Below are 22,585 nucleotides of genomic sequence, written 5' to 3'. Positions count from 1 at the left end.
AGTTCATTAGAGGAAAAGAAGAAACAAAGGCAAGTGGAGAACACACCAGCCGCTTTTCAGCAAATTCATTTAAGCCCTGGGCCCTGTCAGAAAGCACTATTTCTTTGGAAGCTACTTTCTGTAAGAAAAGCAATTTTCTGCAGGAAAATCTGTATGGTAACACAACAACTTGATTATGTCAGTCCTCGGCAGCATGCAGAAATAGAGTGCAATTAATCAAAACTTATAGGTTGAGACATTGGAAAATGGACACATCTCTTCAGCGGCAGCAGAACCAATCCTCCTCAAGAGAAACCTCAGCTGCGCCCTAGACACAAAGAACAGCACAAAGGATTGAACTCAACTGAAGATAAGGGTATAGAAGATGAAGTCCAAGTGAAGGGAGCAGTGAGGAGAAAGAAAAGCCGTATCTTCATGGAGGCAGCTACCAACAGGACCCAGGTGTGGGGACTGCCATCAGGAGAGAAGAGAAGAATCTCCAAACTCAGCCACAGGTCTCCAGAGGAGATTGCCAGGCACATGTGAATCTGTACTATACTCCACTTTGAATACCTTTAAATACTTCAGAATCTCTCCAAAACTTAAATGCACACCTGAAGTAGGCTTTTAAAACTAAAATCTACCATCTCTTACCAGGGAAAGTGTTCATGCCGAGCAGCCGTAACATCTCAGTGGCCATCACTCAACTCACACCCTTGCAATTGTATTTTTGAATAATTCCATGCAAAAAGAACGGTTACTTTGGGTAAAAATTTATTTTACATACAGACCATTGCAATTTAACTATTAATTGAGAGACGTTATTTTTTCCTTCACAGAAAGTGACCAACTGGTCTGAGATTAACAGGAGTCAAAGCCTGAGAGCTGGGATTTTTTTCAGTTTGGAAATCAGATCTTGGGGAGAAGAGTCCTTCCAAGCACCACTCAGTTCAGTGAGGAGCTGCAGGACTTTAACTGCAGGTCAGCTGCACTGCACAGTGCTGGAAGCAGATTCCCAGAGTCAGTTCGGACCTTTCCGAAGCTGAACTTGCTGAGAAAGGTGACGCCTGGACAGGTACAGGTACATTTCTGACACTGTGCTCAGCTCTCAAACTAGAAATGAATATGGTGAAACAGCACAATCTCTGTAAAGTACAAAACATTGAATTACAGGTCAGCGGACAGACGGGACAGCAATAATGGCGGGACACTCCTAAGCCAAGTATTCTACATGTAGCGGGTTCCTGGCTGGGTTCATACTATGGCCCTAGTTCAAATGGACAGAGTACAAAAAATACTTTGACCAATAATTAATTGTACTGGAAACAAACAGTCTACTAAAAAGCAATCCTTACTCTAGGTGCCAATGAGTCCTTAAAAGCAGGGAGGGGACTGAGGATCTGCACTTGGGCAGTGCTGCCAGGATCATTCACGCTGCTCCATTTTTACTTTGGGAGGTCTCAGGAAGGTCCTGTTTTTCTTTTCTTTCTTCCCCTTGGTATTTGCCTGGAAATTTCTCCAGCTGTCCACACGACCATCCCGACTTTCCTGGGAACAACAGAGAGGAACTAGAGGGTTAAGGAGTTCAAGAGCCAGAGAACAGACCTTGCGTACCAGTTTCAAGAGATTAATTTGCCTCTTACCCAGCACCCTGGCAGCCAGAACATACAGACATTGTAAAGAGCCGGAGCAGTAGACGTAGCACAGTGCAACCACAAGTGAGCTCATGAACACCAGTGTAAGCAGTATACTGGTTTCTTGTTTCAAAAGCAACCAGCTTGAAATGTGCAGTCCTGATTACGGTTTAGAGTCTCCTCTGACATACAAAGCAAATAAGAACCATCATCTCCAATGGATGTTCCCAATCTGTCAGCCCAGAATGCGCCATTTCCTTACTCTCACATCCTTGTGACAGCTCTCTTTGTGCTGCAGCTTGGAGGCAGAGAGAAGTAAGGGAGACGGGAAACATACTGCTGTCTTCTCTCACACTTTTTGCCACAGGCTTCACCACAAAGATGCAATAAGAAAAGGTCTCTAATGGTGCTCTCTTTTCTCCTCTTCCCGGCCTACCCAGTGAGCAGCAGAAACCCCTCAATAAATAAATTAATAAACTCACACCCCACAAACCCAGGCTACGATCCCTACAGGCTGAAGGTTTTACACAGTAGGACTGAACAAGTCCAGGGATGATTCACTTCACTGTACAATCCACGTGTTCAAGGCCCTTCTGAATATATCTGTGCCTGGAATACTGGTACTGCACACAGGCTCAGGCTAGGATAGCTGTTCTCCTCACTCCCATCCTCCTCTGCAGCCATACAGGAGAAGGCCGGTCACTATGAGCGATCTGGAATCACAGAACTGTAGCGGTTGGAAACAACCTCAAGAGATCATTGGGTCCAACCCCCCTGCCAAAGCAGGCTCCCTAGAGCAGGCTGCCCAGGTAGGCGTCCAGACGGGCCTTGAATATCTCCAGAGAAGGAGACTCCACAACCTCCCTGGGCAGCCTGTCCCAGTGCTCCGTCACCCTCACCATGAAGAAGTTCTTTCTCATGTTGGTGCAGAACTTCCTGTGCTCCATTTTTTGCCCACTGCCCCTTGTCCTGTCCCCACAAAGCACTGAAAAGAGGTTGGCCAAATCCCTCCGTCTCCCACACCTCAGGTATTTATACACATTGATGAGATCCCCTCTCAGTCTTTTCTCCAGGCTGAACAGGCCCAGGTCTCTCAGCCTTTCTTCATAGGGAAGATGCTCCAGGCCCCATATCATCTTTGTGGCCCTCCGCTGGACTCTTTCCAGGAGATCCCTGTCTTTTTTGTACCGGGGAGCCCAGAACTGGACACAGTACTCCAGGTGAGGCCTGACCAGGGCAGAGTAGAGGGGGAGGATCACCTCCCTTGACCTGCTGACCATGCTCCTTTTAATGCATGCCAGGATGCCATTGGCCCTCTTGGCCACCAGGGCACGCTGGCTCATGGCCAACCTGTCGCCCACCAGGACCCCCAGGTCCTTCTCCGCAGAGCTCCTCTCCAGCAGGTCACCCCCAGCCTGTCCTGATACGTCCGGTTGTTCCTTCCCAGGTGCAGGATTCTACAAAGACCGGACGGAATACACTTTCACTGAGTTTGCAAACAACACAGAACTGTGATCCCCCCCGATACATCGGGGGTTGTGCTGCTATCTAGGGGGACCTCGACAGGCTGGAGAAATGGGCCAGTAAGAACTTCGAAGATCAACAAGAAGTACAAAGTCCTACCCATGGGGAGGAAAAACTCCAGGCACCAATATATGTTGGACACCACCCAGCTGCAAAGGAGCTCTGCAGAGGAGGCCCTGATGGTCCTGGTGGACACAGAGCTGACCACAAGCAACGTGCCCTTGCTGCAGAGAAGGCTAAGGGTATCCTGGATTGCATTTGGAGCAACAGAGGGGAAAACACATTCCAACTTGTTCCTTTTCTGTGGTGCATCAAGATATGACTCAGCTCTCAAAGCAGACTATGAATAGCTTCAGAGATATTCCTATGAGGATTCAGCAACACTGTAGAACATACACAAATCATACAGGTCTTTAGGATAAGGAGACAGGACACCTGACCAGAACTAGTATGCAATATGCAGACAAGGACTGGAATCGCCAGGAGCAAGAAACCACAGAAGAGCAGTGCACTGGTACAACTCAAGCACCTTTGGGGTTCCTTTTTTTTTTTTAAATAAAACAAACAAACAAAAAAACAACTGCATAATGTCAATTTAGACTTTTTTTTCCTTAAGGTTTAAGCTTCATTCCAAGCACTAACATTTGTATCATACACGTTTCTTTCAGGTATACTGTAAAGGTAAATACTGAGTCAGTACACATACAAGAGCAGCTAAGAAATCACGTTATTTTGTCTCTAATTACCTTCCCTCAACAATGGTCACTAGCAGAAATAATTCTTATGCCTGTAGATTCAGATGATCCATTTTGGATGTTAGCACCTCGCTCTGATACTTTTTTTTTCCCCTCACATGGATTAAGTGGTCACCAGCAAGGCTGGAGAAGATACTTTTCTGCAACTGCAGAGCTTCAGCTGTCCAGGAGTAGTTGAGGACTGGCTAGTACTAAGATCTGCAGTACCGATAGGTCCATCATTACTTGCTTGTTTTGCTTGTAATACTTTCTCACATCTCCTCAGCTGCATCTGTAAAGCATCAACACCCAACTTCTCCAGCCACAACAGCCACAGAGTACAGAGCTTCTGCCAGCAGAATACCAGTGACATACGCATTTCTTTGTCCGGCATTACATGACAAAACCCCATAGCGCACTCAACACAACAATACACAAGTGCAGTCAATTCAGTGTTTTCCAGAATATCCAGCTTCCTCCATCCATATTATATAGTATATGGACACAGACAAACTCTGCCCAGATGAGTCTCTAGAAAAATGCCAGCTGTCTGCTTTCCACAGGATGCCAACCCAGCCTATACACTTCTCTCCCAGACACCCTGTTCTTAAAAGGTCTCTTGAACATACCCTGGGATCAGGTTTTGATTTAAATGAACTATCTAGCTCATCTTTTCAGCAGGTGCTGCACATGACTACTAACTTCCTTCCTGCCCACCCAGCCCTCCATGTCACAGAACTTTACCCCTGGTGTGTAATGAGGGAAGAGGCTAGATTAAATGTTTTGGCAGGCTGTAGGTTTGACACCTAGAATAACAGCACGATAACCAACCACAAAGCTACTTCTGATATGCCTAGACCTTGAATACAGAGTGGAAGTGGCAAAGAGAAGTGACATTCAGGTCTTTGACATCTGCATAAGATATAGATTGCATAAGTGTTAGCAACCAGACTGAAAAGTATCAACACCGTCCACACCAATGGTTGAACAGCTACTGGATTAAGTTTTACTGATCACCAGTGACCTGGGGTAAGAAGCAATTCAGATTTCTGACTTAGCTGCTGACAGAGCTGAAAAATACTATACAACTTCATTTAAGATACACCTATTGGAAAGGCAGTATCAAAGCTCTATCAGTGGGCTCTTCTCACCATACAAGGACAAAACCCAGGCTTCTGCAGAACATTTTAAGCGTCTATGTAAGTTATCTTGCAGCACTTGCAGACAAAAGTCTCTCTTTTTCGCTAGGACATTTCCAGCAGCATGGCTGAGAATTGCCGAGGCCCGTTCAGCAAGTGACATTGAGTTAACCTGCTGATTACCTCAAAGTTCTTCTGCCATTCTCGCTCTCGTTTAGCTTTCTCCTGTGCCTCAATTTCTTCTTCCCTCTGTCGTTTCCTGGAAGGGAAGCCATAAAGAAGTTTTGAACCACAAGCATCTACATTAAAGAAACACAGTGACACTTTCAAAATGTCCCAGAAAGCTCTTCTGACTTCTCAGCAGATTGAAGTGCTTATCAGAAGAGATAAATACGCACAACTAAGATTGCACAACAAATAAAATTTTGTTTCAAATCTGGAGAGAGCAGAGAAGATGGTTTGGCACCACTGACAGCACGCATGTATTTAATCAGTGAGTCATCTTCTCTTGCAAAAGAAGTTGGAATCCTTCAAAACTCTAGCAATAAGTCTCTAAAACGGTTGAGCGTACACATTAATAAAGTGTTAATAAATACTTGAGCATGCAAGCTAAGAAAGACAGATTTTTCTCCCTAATTTTCATTTGTAGTCAGAAGCAGTGCCTTGTAACCACCTCTCAGACTGCCTTCATTGACCACTAATGAAGCCCTGCTCTATGAAGTGCATCCACAGTAAGCACTGAAGCAACGTGATCAAAACACAAAATAGTTCAGGATCAACATGCCACAGAGTATTTCTGGCACTCAATTAAAAATCAATTATTTGCATGCTAACAACTTGCAGAAGTGTATCACCATTTGACTGTTTTGGCTGGCTTCCACAGAATATTAAACATACCAAATATACCAGTGTCTTAAATACTGGAGAGCAAGTTTTCTACTTGAATTTCTCATGCACGGACCTCTACAACCAACAGGATGCTCGGTGAACTGGTGGAATCTACATCACTGAAGTATGCGAGCCCCACTTTGAGAGGACCCTTCTTAACCCAATTCGAGGCTGTGCTTTCAGCAGGAGGTTGGACCACATGACCTCCAAAGGCCTGCTCCAACCTAGACTATTCTCAGATTCTGTGATTTCTAATCTTCTCCAAGGAAGCATGAGGGGAAGAGGAGACCCTGAACTGAACAGAGTGCTGCTCATACCTTTCATGCATTTCTTTAGCTTCTCTTTCTTTTCTCTTAATTTCCAGTTCAGCAAAGAGCTTCATTGTCTGTTTGTATACAGCTTGTTTGAACTGTGGAACACAAATCTTATCTTAAAATAATGCACATTAACACAGTTAGAGAAGTCTATTTTACTTAAGAATATAACAAGCATAACAAGAATGTAAAGAATACGTATGCCCACATAGCCTCATATCCTGCCTTGACTGTAGTTAATCGCAGAGGTGTGGAATAGGGTATCAACCACTACTGATTAAATTCTGGCCTGGACACCACTAGGAAACAACTACTAACACGACATTTTCATTTGTATTCACGAACCTGTGCCTGAACAGAACTTTTCATTTCAAGCTCTTTTACATCTTCTGTTGAGTCCTTCAATGTCATGATATTTGACAAAAAATGGTCACTGTACAGATGGTAATTTCCCAGCAGGCCTTCTTAACGTGTTTTACTAAAAGTCTAGCACTGACTTTCCAGTGGGACATGTCAGTATACTTTAAAACAAAAAAGCCCTTCATTATTAAAGAACGGCAAGAGTCTTCAGACAACCAACAGAAAATAAGACTGCTATGGGGTTACTGTGACAATACCAAGTGGAAAAAAAACACTTTGTAGGAAAAAAAAAAAAAAAAGGGTGAATACGGTAAGACTAATGTGTTTTGTTGTTTGAGAAACATCTAAATCATGTTTGAGTGTTTGAGAATCATCTAAATCATGTTTGAGACTATTAAAGCCTCAAATACTACTTGACTTTTTCAAACTAGAAACCAGCTAAGAGCAGCTATATTATGTCACGCCATAAATGACGTGTTGCAGAACTGCAAATCTGTCCTCACACGCTATATGCAAGAAACAGACCAAACAGCTCTTACCGCAAATTGCCACTAAAAGCCCATTTTAGACACGCTGCAATGGGTTCTTATACATTCCTCTGCTAACAGTAAGAATGTCAGAGTTCCAGCATTCAGAATACAAGATATTCAATTCAAAAAGACTGGGTGATGGACAAGCAATAAGGACTTGCTCATAGGAAAGTACTGGATATTCTGAGCTACATAGTCTCATAACATATTTCCTCTTTAGATTACAGTCAACCTATTTTCTGAAAGATATTGGATATTATTCAACACAAGGAACTTCTACAGTGATTTATCAGAATTTATTCTTCTGTAAGTAAAAGAATTTGCAACACCCTAACAAGTCTAATAAACGCTTGCATACCGGTTTTGATTCTTAATTTCTCAAAACACATTCTGTACTCCCCCGTCTCTCTGAACAGAACGTAACTTACAACTTCAGGATCATCCTCTTCTACGTTGGGAGGTTTTCCATCTTTCTTCAACTGCTTCTTTTTTTCTTTCACCTTAAGATTAAGGATGAAAATAAGAGTCTACAAAATTTTACAGGACTTCCATAATTGTATCTAAGCAGTTCTGTATTCTCTAGGAAGAACTTCAGATGACAGTAAGTTCTTGATTTGGATTTATTTCAGATCAAAACCTCACAGCCTTATGCCCAGATAAACACACACGTGATCACTATCATATGAACTGCAGTAATTAAAAATACTATGTTAGATACTATTCATCCAACACAATTCCTTTGTTTCGTTTCCAGTTAGTTTGTTTTTAAGATATATTTATACCCAATATGCACCATTCAAACCAGAAGGAAGTTTATTTTGCTTTGTAATATTTGAAAGACTAACAACAAGCAGAATATAAAATGTTCCTTGATTTATAGTATCTGAGTTCTCCCATATCATCTTCTTTCTCAGCTTTGTTGTGTTTTAGTATGCTCGTATCACTCAACTAACCTCTTGGCCAATGCAATCGGAGCTACTTTCTTTATCTTATAGGTCATTTTCCCCAAAACCTCTCAGTCTCCAGCTGCCAGCACCTATTTTCTTCCACCTACACATATCTGAACTGCATCATTCATTCACAGACTCGAAAAGAAATATTTAGGTCAGATCACGTGGTCTGACCTAATTATTTCAAGTACTGAATTTCACCGAATTATCCCGCACTGAGTTTAACAGCAGGCTTGGACAAAGCACATTTGTTCGTGCCTTGACTTGCTCAGAGTCCACCTGCACAGATACATAATGAATTTTGCTCAGCCCACCTTTTAATGACCGAAACATATAGCAGGTATACAAACAATTTAATTATAAAGGACTAGCTATGGAATACTTACAGTATGTTCCACATATTCTTTTCCTGCCTGTATCACATCCAAGGCTCTCTTCTTTTGCTCCTGATCTAGCAGCAACTTGTATGCTTTATCCACAGCTAACAAAAAGCATCACCATTAATAGCACCAGTAGTCAAATTCAAAAGGCATCACAAGATTGCTCTTTACAAAGATTTCAGAGTGTTTGGGTTTTTTTTCCAATACATCTAGGTAAGCGATACGATTTGTCAAACTGGATTTTGCGTGAAGTAATGGCAGAGACTGCCAGACACCTCTGGAGTTAGTAAGGTTAAGGCATCAGTCCTACCAAGTGATTTAGTTACAAGGCATGAGGTTAAGTTTAAGGTTCATAAATCCTCATGGTTAACGCAAAGCATATGCCTAAAATCAACACCTAATTTCTGCTGTATGGTCTTTTAACAAAATCTAATGCACAGACTAAACAGCTTTTTCTTGAACAATCCTGGAAACCCATGGATGTTTGTCCCCGTTGTGATCTGATAATGCCTTTACTGCCACCTTGTGAAATTCTGCTGCTGAAATGCCAACCCCCACATCTGTTCCCTCATCTAAAGCATCTCTACAGCAATTCTTCTGTCCTTCAGTGGGGCCTTCAGACCTTATACACATTTAAACCAGCTACAGAAAAATAGCAGTCCAACTACTGTCACACACCAGCCCAGAAAAGGTCGAGAGCATTACCTTCAAATGCCTTCTGTGCTCTGTCTGCATCATCTTGATTTTTGTCTGGATGTACCAATATTGACAACTGCAAGAGAAAGGATCTTGCTATCAAGATCATTGTAAAAGATAAAGACTACTTCAGAGATTTCTGTGAGAGCAGAGAAATAGTCTCAGACAGAAGTAATCACAGGGGATCACACCCCTTTGCATACACGCAAGTCAGCTGACAACATGTAGAGGTATGCATCAGTAAAAGCTTATAAAGATTTCTGACCGAAAATCAAGTACAACTCCTGTAGTAAACAGGCTATCTGAGAAAGTGGCTTGTGTGATACAGAACAACGCAAACACCTTTCAGCTGCAGGAGCATCGGGATGATAGGGTGACCCCTTGGCCTTAAGAAGAAACAAATCTACAAAGATCATCCTCAGCCAAAGTTTATCTTTCACTCAGTATCTCCCAGTAAGTTCTCCAGCATCCCTAACATTATTCAAATATTAAACTACTTAAAAGAATGGTAAGATTTTCCCTAGGCTCCTTTACTGAAAGTTTAGGAAACTTCCTCCTGTACTCTTCCTGTGCTATTCAGAGACAGGACACTGATCGCTACCATCTTTAGTGCAACCTTAAATGGACTGGAAAACACACGTTCTCCATCTTCCCCTTTCAAAGGATGAAAAAGCTCTTTCAAAATTTCCCCATATGGCATTATTTTTTCTGTACCTTTTATTTTTGCCACTGATGTCCGGACTCTCTAGTTTATCTGCATCTTTCCTACTATAATATTCAAAACCAGTCACAGTGCTGCACTGGTGACAAAGAACATAAAATATTTACTTCCTGAACTTTACCCACAACACTTGCTAGTTCACAGGTAAAAGGTCCTGTCCCCCAAGAGCAGCATAGTGCCGATTTACTCTGTGATTTGCAATAGCCAGTATCTTTCTCCTTCTGTTGGCTATTCCAAGTTCTGCACTTATATCTTTGATTTCTTTAATAAAAAATTCCATGCACTTTTTTCCAAACTTTTTTTGTGGTATTTTATCAGCCTAAAGCTGACAGCCCCAGTTTATTAATATGCAGAACTGAGAACTCAGCAACAAATAGGTTATCTTCCCATTCCCCGTGAAGAGTAGGCTACATCCTATCACCACTTTCGCACGTATGTTCCTCTGTCCGGACAAGGCAGCCAGCGCAGCTCCCTGTCTAAAGTCAGTTCTTCATGTCTATCAGGTAGGAAGATGCAACCCTCTGAATATCACATCTTTTTGTTGACTCAAATTTCTCCTGCAGATTTGGCAGCAGAATAAATCTGGGATGTTTCCTGTGTTGCATGGAGCAATGAAGAAAAGTCAGTGAGTAGGGCTGCTGCTGCCCCAGGTAGCCCAACCACCAAAAATGACCACTGAAATTCTTAAAAAAAAGAATAATAATTATATACAGTCAGATAACTTCTGGATCAAAGACAACACATTTGAGAAAAATAGATTTTCTCAGATCTTAATTTGTCAGATTTTGACCTTTTCTTTGGACTAAACTTCAATAAACTGATTATATGAGGGCAGTTCAGTTTACATTAGCATAGTGGCACATTTTACAGAGAAGAATACCATGCATGGACAAGGCACCCTTCTGCAGCTCTCCCCTTATTTATACAAAGATTGTTATATGCATTTTTTCACAAAACGGCTACTTGTCAGATAAAACTTTACCACCTTCCTCGTCCCCAAGCACAGCTGCAAAATCTCTACAGAGCTTCTAGTCTCCTTCCAGAGGCTTCAAATGCTAAAGCCAAATACCTGCCGAAACCTTTTCTTTATTTCTTCATCTGTGGCTTCAGGATCCATCTGCAGTACCTAAAGAGACCACAACAGCACAGGAAGTTTAATGGTACACGCCACGTTTCAGGTTCCTGGCAGCAAGCTCTAAACATTGGCATACAGACACAATGCCAGAAAGCACTTGCCATCAGAGAGCGTTTTCAGGACATGAATTTTCACCTAGTAAAACAGAAACATTTTAAGAGACACCATGTTTGGAACATTCTGCTTTTGGCAATGCTACGTTCCACTGATTATGCCACAGTACTTTCCATACTCAAGTCTTGTGCAGACATCTGCCATCCCTGAACAGCCACCTTTGGACAAAACCTTCAACCAGACCTGTTGCTTAGCTTAGCAGAAATGGAAGCACATGGTGGTTTGGGACACTGTCAGGCAATACATAACTGAGAACGTCAGGCAGGAAACACACTACTTTGTAAGAATTTACTGATTTTGTCATTTTGAAAGAAGAAGACAGGAGAGTTTTACTGTTTTGCCTCCACAAACAAGCCCACGATCTACTGGTCTTTAAGGATGTGACGATCAATTTAGTGATCAGAAGCACTAAGTAGCAACTGAACCTCCTCACTGCAGATGCACACTGGTCTGACATTAAGAATCTGTAAATGAAAAACACTGTCACAGAAAAGCCACAGTCTACTTTTAAATGGCCTTCATGATTTATTCTCCAAGTCAAGTACTAACACGATAAATTGACTGATCCTGATCTGGCTGACCAGTCTTAAATTAGGATTTTGAAAAGCACCTGAGTAGATTAAAAAAAAAGAAGCAGATGAAGACGATATCAGGAAGGAGCTCATTCAGTGAACGGAAAAGAGAGTATGAGCCAGCAACATAACCTGTGTTGTGCCAAAAGAAGCATGGCCAGCAGGTCGAGGGAAGTCTATTCTGCTCTCATGAGACCCCACACAGAGTACTGTGTTCAGCTTTGGGGCCCTGTTGGAGTGGGTCAGCAGGAGGCGATGAAGATCATCAGAGGACTGAAGCACCTCTCACGTGAAGCCAGGCTGAGGGAGTTGGGGTTGTTCAGCCTGGAGAAGAGAAGGCTCCGGGGAGACCTCACAGCAGCCTGAGAGTGCCTAAAGGGGACCTACAGGAAAGCAGGAGAGGGACTCGGCAAGTAGTAAAGTGATAGGACAAGGAGGAATGGTTTTAAACTAAAAGAGGGTAGATTTAGATTAGATGCAAGGAAGAAATTCTTTAGTACGAGGATGGTGAGGCACTGGAACAGGTTGCCCAGAGAAGCTGTGGATGCCCCATCCCTGGAGGTCTTTAAGGCCAGGCCGGATGGGGCTTTGATCAACCTGGTCTGGTGGGAGGCGTCCCTGCCCATGGGAGGGGGATTGGAACTTGATGATCCTTAAAGGTCCCTTCCAACCCAAACCATTCCATGATTCTCTGAATACCCACAGGAAAATCCTGTTCCAGGGGAACACCAGAATACGTTGCATTTCACGGAATCGTAGAACCATTTAGGTTGGAAAAGATGTCTAAGATCATCTAGCCTAACTTTCAACTTAAAAAAAATTACCAAAGAATGCACAAAATTAATGTTTATTCCACCATCGTCATATTCCCAGATTCTTCACCACCGTTACACGAGCAAAACCAACTGAAATAAAAATATCATGATTATCAAATAGGGAAAACAAACAAATTAACTTAGCAGCCATCAGCATAGGTTATAGCAAAAGTGATGCAGTATAAAAAAAATGCTAGAAAACTGTATGCACAATACTCTTTTCCAAACTAGCAAAATGTTACTGCATACAATGCAAATGTAAAACAGAGTGATTTCCTGCAGGTACAGAAATGCAACTTTTCTGAATACTGTGGAGAAAAAAATGTTTTTTGTAACAGTAATGTTTCTATCCAGCTATTACAGAGTGGGCCAGGAAAACACTTATGACTCAGGGAGGTGAAATGTACTAAAATTCTGATTGGTAATGGTTGCTTCAGCCAAAATAGAAAAAATTGAACACTGAAGTACAAGACAAAGGCGAATAAGACTTCTCACAAATCTTAGCAACATTTAAATGGAAATCAAATTTAAACGTAGTCCACATTTACTGTCCATGTTGTCCAAGTGTAGTCCATAGTCACTGTCTTCCTCAAGCTTTCATACTAATTAAGACTTTGTAACTGACTGTAGCTGGAATGAAACAATACAATGTGCAAGGGAGTTACCTGTTTTACAAGGACTCCTTCAAAATTGCTCGCTAGTATGAGAAGTAGGAGTCCCTGCTATCATTCTACGCCCTACACAAGTTCAGTGGAATGAACACCCAAAATAAAAGACACGGTTGTAAATGCTGAATCAAGAGTGGTCAGAAAAGAACCTGGCAGCGTAACACCCGTAGTGTTATATTCTCCTTCAGAAAGTACTTAGCATTAATCTGCCCAATCTTCCAGTGCCATTAAACGAGAGAAGCATGCGAAAAGAATAGTTTCTACCTGCCATAAAACAGTGAAGAGAGCAAGCACATACGCACCACCCTCCTGTCTTCTACAAAACTTCAGCACTGTAATCTACATTTAGAAATATATGTCTTTATGATGCTTGTCTCTTTATTGAAACAAATACCTGTTAAATCTAGGATTTGGTACGCTAAGTCAGATAGGAGGATAAAACATTCAGACTAACCTCAAAAGGATTCAAGTTGAAATAGGAAGATCCGGGTCGGGTCAGCCTGTCAATTTGGTTTTTTGATGTTAGAACAGAGTCTCGTTTTTCAATTTGTTTTACCTGAAGAGCAGAAGAGACCTTTATTAACTGGCCATCACAACACGCTCGCCTGCTTTCCTGTGTGACCACTATACCAATTATCATCCAGTGTGACAACCGATGATACCTCTTGATCCTCCCAAACCTGTAGTTACTTTACTTTACTTTACATCAGCAGGACATTTTTTTCAGGATATCCTATAGCATGACAGTGATTTTGACGTTACCTTTTGAATATAAATAATAATAAAAAAATACTTCCGCCTGCCTCTTACATATCTTATGCTCAACTGCTGTGGCTTTGTCGCCTCATTTCACTCCTACACTTTACCAGCACTGCCATCGGGATCCCCTGGACACCTGCTGCACGGCGTTCACCCAACATCAGCAGGAGAGCCCATGAAACGTTCAGTCACACCACTGCAAGCGTACAGACGCCTCATTCTAACCACCAATTACTTAATTTCGTTCAGTTTGCTTTTTTTTTTTTTTCTTTTTTTAACGTTAACCCACCGTCATTTTTTTTAATACCCCCCCCCAATAAATCGGCAGCGCCCTTCCGTGGGCAAGGCTGAGCTCCACACACGGCAGCCGCGCACAGGCCCAGGGGAGCAGCGCGGGCTGAGGGGCAGGGGCAGGGCCCCGCACCCCCCGCGCCCCGCGCGTCCCCCCCCGGCCCGGCCCGGCCCCGGCGGCGCCCCCGGCCCCTCCCTTCCCTTCCCGGCCGGGCCGGGCCGGGCCTTCCCCCCCCCATCGGGCGGGCACCGCCGCGCCGCCGAGGCCCCGGCGCTGACAGGGGAGCGTCTCCGCGAGGCGGCGGCGGGGCGGGCGGGGCGCGGTACCTCGTTGTAGAAGGTGAGGAACGCCTCCTCGGCGGCGCCCCCCGCGCCGCGCTCCCCCGGAGCCGCCATGGCCAGCACCGCGTGACGCCACGCGCGCGCCCGAGCGCGACGCCGAGGCCGAGGCCGAGCGGGGGAAGGCACCGCCCCCCGGCACGTGACCGCCGCGGCGCAGCCATGGCAACAGGCCCCGCCCCGCGCGCCGAGGGGGGTGGGGGGGCGGGGGGCGGTGCCGCCGCGCGGGGCTCCCTCGGGCGGGCGCGGGCGCCGCCCCCTGCCCCCGCCCCGCCCCCTGCCGACGTGCCGGGGCCGGGCGCGGCGCTGGCCCCGCCCCCCGCGCGCCGCCGCCTCGTCCGCGCGGCGGCCCAAGGGCAGGCGGCCATGGCGGCGGTGGCGGCGCTGCGGGGCGGCCTGCGCGGGGCCCTGGTGGCGCAGCAGCAGCGCGCCTGGAGCTCGGGCTCGGGAGCCGACCAGGTGGGGGGCGGCGGGCCGGGGCGGGGGGGGGTCGCGCGGCCGCCGTCCGCCTCACCGCTGTCGTTTCCCCGCAGCTGGGCGAGCTGGGCAAAGGCGCCGGGAAGGGCGGCGGCGGCGGCGGCGCCATCCGCGAGGCCGGCGGCGCCTTCGGGAAGAAGCAGGCGGCCGAGGAGGAGCGGTACTTCAGGTGAGCGCGGGTGAGGCCGGGCCTGCCGGGGGCCCGCCTCGCCCCGCACGGCCCGGCCCGGCCCGGCCCGGTCGGTCACCGGCCGCGCGCGAGGCCGAAGCCTCGCCACCCCCCCCGAGCACGGCGCCGGGGCCTCGCGCTGCCCCCCGGGTGTGCGCTGCCGTGCCCGGGAGCTGCCGGGCATCCCGTGCCGTGCTTCCTTGCAGGGAGAAGGAGAGGGAGCAGCTCTCTGCCTTAAGGAAGCACCATGAGGAAGAGATCGATCACCACAAGAAAGAGATCGAGCGACTGCAGAAAGAAATCGAGCGTCATAAGTATAAGATCAAGAAGCTTAAAGATGATGACTAAGCTGTTGCTGAGTCCTGTTTGCCTTGTACGGCCGCTGCTTATTGTGGTGTAAAACAGCATCGAAGACTCTATGCTTTGGCCAAAGTGATCCAAATTTGTCCTATTATACTGCGGTCTGCAACAATGTCAAATAAACTACTCAGTCTCTCTCTTCTGCTCAGTAACTGTTTAATTAAAAAAAAATCTGTGTGATTTTAAACATCATAGTTCTTCTGAAAAAGTATAGAATCGTAGAATTATAGAATAACCTGAGTTGGAAGGGACCCACAAGGATCACTGAGTCCAACTCCCGGCACCGCACAGGTCTACCCCAAAATTCAGACCTTGTGACTACGTGCACAGTCCAAACGCTTCTTAAACTCTGGCAGGCTTGGTGCAGTGACTCCTTCCCTGGGTAGCCTGTTCCAGTGGGTGACCACCCTCTTGGTGGAGAACCTCTTCTTGATGTCTGGCCTAAAGTAGACAAAAACCATCATCGTTCTTCTGTTCTTAAGTAGGCAGTCCTGTATATAACCTTACAGTTTTATTTCTTGTTTTTTTTTGAAAGAAATGACCGCGGGTTGTTAGTGTGCTAACTTTACAGTTAAAGCTGCAAGAAAAGTAGAAAAACGTGAAAAGGTACTTGAGTAGAGACCTGTTCACACAGAAATAACTTTCTCAAGAAAATTGTCATTAGTGGTCGTGCAGGGAGAAGACGGTGCTCTACTGCGCTAGCAGAGTGTGAATAAAAGGTTCTTTTGTTGCACTTAGCGATTAGTGCCATAAACAAAAGAAAAAAAAAAACTCTTCTAAATCATGGTGATTTCACTTGGGGTTGAGCAAAGCAGCTGAAATCCTGACTTCTACATAAATATTACTTTCTCCAAAGACTTTTTTTCCAAATGGTGGTTTTCTCTTTCTGCAGTTCTGGGTGTTTCAAACAAGTCTTTCAAACAAAGATGGATTAAGATGCATCTTATGCAGGTTCAATCACATAAGATTTCTTGACAAGAAATCAGCAAGATGCCTACAGAAGCGGTGTGGTCTTATTTCACTGAGCCCTGAAAAGAAGGGGATTGTGTGTAGTAAGAATGGACAAGTAAGAAAATAGGCTTTTCTTCCTCACCTTTACTGTCTTTCCTCTTAAATTTGCCCGAACAGACTTGTAGTTTCTATCACTGCCAAAAAGCCACCCTACGTTAAAGTAAATTAAACTGTCAAGTGTTGCAATGAAGCTGGACTAGGGGATTACGCAGCTAGCTCCATCTTTTCTGGAACAGCAGAAGGCAAATGGGAGCCTTTGGTATAGAAAGTGCTTAGACAAAGGTAGAGCCAGCTGGCTGACCGGGTCACAGTTTCTCATCCTCAATCAGCTGTTTACCCCTTGGGCCACTCTTTCACCAGAGGAACACTGCAGCAAGTGGTATTCCTTATTTCCAGAGGAAGTGATTGTAGTGCTAATGAAGAGTCCATGACCTTAAACTCTTGTTTAATGAAAACGTAATCTGGATGACCAGCTGCGGAAGAGAGGCTGCACTGTGAAGTATGCCATTGTCTTGCTTTGTTTGGTCTGTGGGATGTGGTGTTAGCAGTGCGTGGGGTGCGCATACAGCTGCCTGCAGGGTTCCATCTTTGTAGCTGGGGCTGATTAACCTGAGCCAGAAGCATTAATGTCTCCCCCTCCCCACCTCCCTGGCAATACGAAACCTGGTGGGAAGAACTGTGTCATGACAAACAGGATACTATCAATCTTAGTTCTTAAGCACTTAAAAATCCTCTTTTTCCTACTGTAGCTGTGAGCTGGTTGGCTTCCCCAAAAAGCTGTGGAGTCACTCGTGAGATGTCACCACTGAAAAACAATTTCTCTGCATTGTGGCTACAGTGGACTATGGAATAGCTGAAAGACATTTTAGGACAACATTGTATTCTAAGGTCTTCTGAGCACGTTCCACTGGCATCCCAAGGAGGTGAAACCCACAAACTGTGTGTGAAGTCCTAGAGACTTAGGTGTGTTAGGAATCACTACATGGGGTCATTCTGATGGTCTGAATTCATCATTGTTTTACAACTGAAACACTGCTATGCCTTGTATATGTCCAACAGCTCAGCCGCAGAGCCTCTGCCAAGGTACCTTTAGCGGTAGAGGGGATTTGCTGGGAGATGGTGAGAGTGTTCTGATGTGGACCGCTATAATCTCCTACTGTGTCTCTGGGAGAGGTTTACAGACTTTCTGAAGTGCCCTGGAGCTCAGGTGTGCAGTACAGTATTTTGCTATACAACAGAGAGCTTTCCTGACTGACGATGCTCACCAAAGCTTCTCTTTCTTTCCTCAAATTTAAACTGCACAAGTTTCCAGGGGGCTACTGTGCTACAGTGGTGAATGTGCTGGGTCCCTTGACGTGTTCATAAGCCCTTCCTGTCTCCTGGAGAAGGTCTAGTTGATTCACTGCTTTGCGGTCATCCTGAATGTGCATCAGGTCACAGCAATGGAAGTACTCACAACGATGAGGACAGACAGATGCGGATCTCAAGCAAGTAGGCAGGCTGGGGAGGGAAGGCCCTAACAGCAGCAGCTGGACTGGCAGATGATTATAAGGCCATGCCCAGAGGCTGTGGGTGCCGGGCAAACCGAAGCAATTAACGGTGCTGTCTGTAAGGCAGACAGTCTCTCTCCTGTTTGCATCTGATCTCCCTTCCACTGTCTTGACTCTATTGGACTCCCATGGGAGTTGTTCATCCTGGTAACTCGGCAGCAGTGTGTATTTTTATTTTGAACCCAATTACTCTTGTGCTAGGTTGAATGGCTTGTGCGGCCCCTAAGTGCCAAAATGACCACCAAGCAAAAACAAGGTATATTGAGGAGGGAGGTGTGTGTGTGGTGAGAGCAATCTTCTCCCATTTCATGAAATTACTTTTGCTAAATTAGAAAGTTCTCTATTTTTATCCATCTGGAATGACAGCAGATCCCGCAGCCATCCTCCCACCAGGGATTCCATTTTGCTGTGAACATTAGTGCCTTGGGTAGTGTCCGTTCGATTTATACTGTTGATGAGGCTTCTCCACCCTATTCTACTCACTGACCTCCTCTTCTAAGGGAGTCCCAATAACCTAAATCTCCCTGAAGTCAGTTTGCTTTAGTTTAATGCTGATGACACTGTGGACATTCCTAGTTACACAGGCTCACTTTCGCTTCCCTGGTGCTGCAGATATCTCTGTATAGTAAAAAACTTCTTCCCGAGCTTGACTGGTTAGCAACGCCTTGCCTTGAGTCATCTTGTTTTCTTGTTTTGTGGAGGTTCTGTATTTGGATATGTGGAGGTTACTGTATTTGGGGTGCTTTACTAAAAACATAAGAGAGGTAAATGCACAATCTGTCTGGCTGTGACTTAGAGACAGACCTCCCAGCAGAGGTACTTCAGCTACTGGAAAGCGGAGATGATTTAAGATGATTGTGTTTGTTCTGATGCATGCTTCGCCAACAGGGTCTGGTATCATGGATGCTTAACTCGGATCACCTTCATACTGCAGCTGTGTAACAGGCCACGGAAGGGCTTATTAAGGGTTTCCTCAATTGCTCTGGAATGGCTGATGGCATGAATAGCTCTCCCTTCTGTCCTGCAGGCATGAGGGCACAAACGGAAGGGATTCTTCTTTCTTCCCTGCTAGTACTGATGCATCCACCTTATTCTATTGTTCCTCAGGGTAGGACTGATCCCATCCATAACATCCTAATATCCAACAGCCACCTACAGCATGGATACATGAAGAAAAAGCTTCACTTCTTAGAGATGCATATTCTTCCCTGCCCCCAAATCCCCTGTCCTAATCTTGCTCCTGTAGGTCAATCACCCAACACCACTGCAGAAGCAAGCGAAGAACATTTTTTCAGCTAAAACCAACCTGGTGATTATTGCTGCAGCAAATGGAAGCTACTTCCCAAGAATTGCATCCTGCTGCATCCTGCACAAAAAGTGATGGAAGTTGCCAAGAATCTTTGACTGAAAGGTGGGGACAAAAGTGACAAGAGACAAAAGTCTGAAACTATGACTGAATTGGCAGGACCTCCTCACTTCACTTATGTTCATAGGATTTAATAAATGGAGTAAATGAAGTTGTCTGCCTTTGCACTCTCACTCTTTCTCTCTCTCTTGGCTCTGTGCAAGGCAAAATAAATAGCACAGCCTCCACAGGTAGAAATTTTCCTCAGCATTCCCCTGTTTTAATGGGGTGTGGAACACACTGGGGGCTTTCAGAAAGTTCCTTAGTGGTAGATGAAGCCTGTAGATTTCTCTCTCTCTCTTTTTTTTTTTTTAAAGATCTTTTCTTGGCAAACCTCCTCTCACTGGAAGTCTGGGCTTGGGCAAACACAGGAGAAGAGCTACTTGCAGAGTGCCAGCATATGAGATGTTTCCTGGAGGCAGGAATGAATACATAATGAAAGGTGCACTGATAATTGATCAGAATAAAAAGTTTAAAGCATACGAAGTATGCCTTTTTCCAGTACGTGTTAACAGCTCACATGCAAGCTACAGCAGAATCAACTCTGTCACCTTGCTACTGATATGGAAACAAACGAATTTCACTGCAAGCTTGGAAGAGAAGTAGTAGACTGATGGGAACAGGCTGAGTCTCTGTAAATCTCAACCCTCAGACAGCAAGAAAATAGGAAAATGTCAACAGGTGGCAGGGTAAATACATACAGCTGCTGAAAAGCCTGCTTCCTTCACCTCCTTTGCAGGGAAGTTGCTTTGGCTGCTAGTGGGTATACTCACCTTTCTCACACTGGACTAACCTACTACCTTCAGGCCATAATTTGTTCCTGGCTAAAGGTATTCCACATTCAGATCATTTTAGGCTGAGGCTTTTGTATGAGCATGCGAACAAAGAGTTTCTGCCAAAGCAGGTGCAGAAGCTAGGGTGGTAGTAGCTGCAAATATACAGGAGTGATCTACCAGAACTTGGTCAGTAAGCCAAATTGCTGAGTTCCACTGTCAGCATGGAGCTCTGGCACCTTTATACTACATAAAATACAACAGAAGATACCTTCTTCTGATATCCTGCTGCCTTTAACAGTGAAGCACCAAGAAGATAATAAGAGCGGAGCTGAGCTTTCTTACAGAAATAAGGGACTGCAAAACCCTAAAACATGGAGGGCAAGAACATCCAAGCACAGAAATGGAAGGAGATCTTCAGCTGGGGGCAAAGATATTCACTCAAGTCGCCCATGCCCAGGTGGCATAGGCAGATAACCACAGACGTACTAGAAGGACACAGACCTTGCTTCACATCAGAATTCGGTCAGCCCCATTACAGCCTATGTATGTGCAGTCTGCAGCGCACAGTAGATGATTTTCACACCGTTTTTTTCAGAGTAACACTGGTACTATTGTCCTGTGAAGCACTGCTCATAGACCTTGTCAGGGAAAACAACAACAAAAAACAGCTAGACTGCTTAATGGAACCAGTATTATAACTGAAATAATTTCAGTGTAAGCATCACATTACAGTGAAAAAGTAATAGTGCCAGATCCTGTTAAAGAACAGATGACAACAGACCCTACAATCAGCAAGGAACTGTCAATAGTGCCAGACCTGGAGATGGAAGCGCTACAAGTAGTGTGCTTTCACAAGAGAAGCAGCACATCTGCCTGCCACCAGACAGGTTCAGCAAGATAGACCGAACACCTCCAATGCCTGAGTTTGCCTCTGATTCCTGGACCAAAAAGTTCCTTTTATTTACATCAGCTAACACATACAATTTTATCCCTGCTCCATGTTAATAACGATGGAAATATGCATACTTAATACGCAGTAGGGGTGCACGCAGCCTTCAGAAGAGTTGTTTTGTTGTTGTAGAGTTTGAAGGCCCTTCTCTGAGGGTATGAGAGCTACCGCTATTTCTTTAGCAGACGCAAGGCCTGTCCACCTGGTTGGACGGACTGTCTCCACACAACGCTCCGGGACTCAGCTTGACCCAGCCAAGCACAAATTCACTTTCGCATTGTGCAGCTGCGGGCTAAGATGGAAGACCCTGCAACACTTTGTGGCTTAGGGGAAACACCATCAACTCCAACGAGAGGTTTTCCTACAGAAGTGTGTATTTATCGCATCACAGTGTGGCCGGCAGGACTAGGGAAGTGATTGTCCCCTGTACTCGGCTCTGGTGAGGCCGCACCTCGAGTACTGTGTTCAGCTTTGGGTCCCTCACTACAAGAAGGACAGGGAGGGTCTCAAGAGTCCAGAGAAAGGCAACGAGGCTGGTGGAGGGGTCTGGAGAACAAGTCTTACGAGGAGCGGCTGAGGGAGCTGGGGTTGTTCAGCCTGGAGAAGAGGAGGCTCAGGGGCGACCTTATCGCTCTCCACAGGTACCTTAAAGGAGGCTGTAGAGAGGTGGGGGTTGGTCTGTTCTCCCACGTGCCTGGTGACAGGACGAGGGGGAATGGGCTAAAGTTGAGCCAGGGGAGGTTTAGGTTGGATGTTAGGAAAAACTTCTTTACCGAAAGGGTTGTTAGGCATTGGAATGGGCTGCCCGGGGAAGTGGCTGAGTCACCATCCCTGGAGGTCTTTAAGAGACGTGTAGATGTTGAGCTCAGTGATATGGTTTAGTGGAGGACTTGTTAGTGTTAGGTCAGAGGTTGGACTGGGTGATCTTGGAGGTCTCTTCCAACCTAGACGATTCTGCGATCCTGTAAGGCTGCGCCCACCAGAAGCCTGACCAAGCCAGCCGGGCGCGGTCAGCAAGCTCCGTTCGATCACAGGTCAATGAGCGGGGCCGGGCACCAGAACCACGCGTGCCGGGACACGCACGCCGGCTGCAGCCACCTTCCCCTCCCCGCTCCCTCCCTTGGCGGCCGCCGCCAGCAGCGTCGGCGAGGTCCGTCCGCAGCAGCCCGGCCCCGGGCCCCCCCGCTCCAGGCTCCGGCTGCAGGGGCGGGGCCCGGCCACCGCCCGCCCTCGCGCCGCACGGCAGGGGCGGGGCGGCCCCGCGCCTTCCTCGCGCTCCCTTTGTTCGGCGGCTGGCAGCGGCGCTGCCCCTTTAAATCCCCCCAGCTCCGGCCCTGCCGGCGCGC

The 22,585-nt window shown here is 45.8% G+C and overlaps 2 protein-coding genes and 1 long non-coding RNA gene across 3 annotated transcripts; 1 reads left to right on the top strand and 2 right to left on the bottom strand.

Annotated features, from left to right (window-relative positions):
• Positions 1-736: 736 nt before the first annotated feature.
• Positions 737-14,687, bottom strand: DNAJC8 (DnaJ heat shock protein family (Hsp40) member C8). The gene is made up of 9 exons (XM_083810182.1): positions 14,531-14,687; positions 13,608-13,709; positions 10,919-10,975; positions 9,138-9,204; positions 8,439-8,533; positions 7,531-7,602; positions 6,216-6,307; positions 5,194-5,269; positions 737-1,527 (listed from the first exon to the last, which is right to left on the bottom strand). Exons 1-9 carry the CDS (start codon positions 14,597-14,599, stop codon positions 1,405-1,407), a joined length of 753 nt encoding a protein of 250 aa, XP_083666308.1. The 5' UTR covers positions 14,600-14,687; the 3' UTR covers positions 737-1,404.
• A 154-nt stretch (positions 14,688-14,841) lies between these two features.
• ATP5IF1 (ATP synthase inhibitory factor subunit 1) lies at positions 14,842-15,685 on the top strand. The gene is made up of 3 exons (XM_083810183.1): positions 14,842-15,001; positions 15,076-15,188; positions 15,395-15,685. The coding sequence occupies exons 1-3, from the start codon at positions 14,909-14,911 to the stop codon at positions 15,534-15,536; spliced, it is 348 nt and encodes a 115-aa protein (XP_083666309.1). The 5' UTR covers positions 14,842-14,908; the 3' UTR covers positions 15,537-15,685.
• LOC310886099 lies at positions 15,392-22,416 on the bottom strand. The gene is made up of 2 exons (XR_014575174.1): positions 19,416-22,416; positions 15,392-19,261 (listed from the first exon to the last, which is right to left on the bottom strand). It is a non-coding gene; the product is annotated as an uncharacterized lncRNA (long non-coding RNA).
• Positions 22,417-22,585: the final 169 nt, after the last annotated feature.

This window comes from Anser anser, assembly GCF_964211835.1.
Source record: "Anser anser genome assembly, chromosome: 24".
In the NCBI taxonomy this organism is placed as follows: Eukaryota; Metazoa; Chordata; class Aves; order Anseriformes; family Anatidae; genus Anser; species Anser anser.
This window is presented reverse-complemented; position numbering and strand designations above follow the sequence as displayed.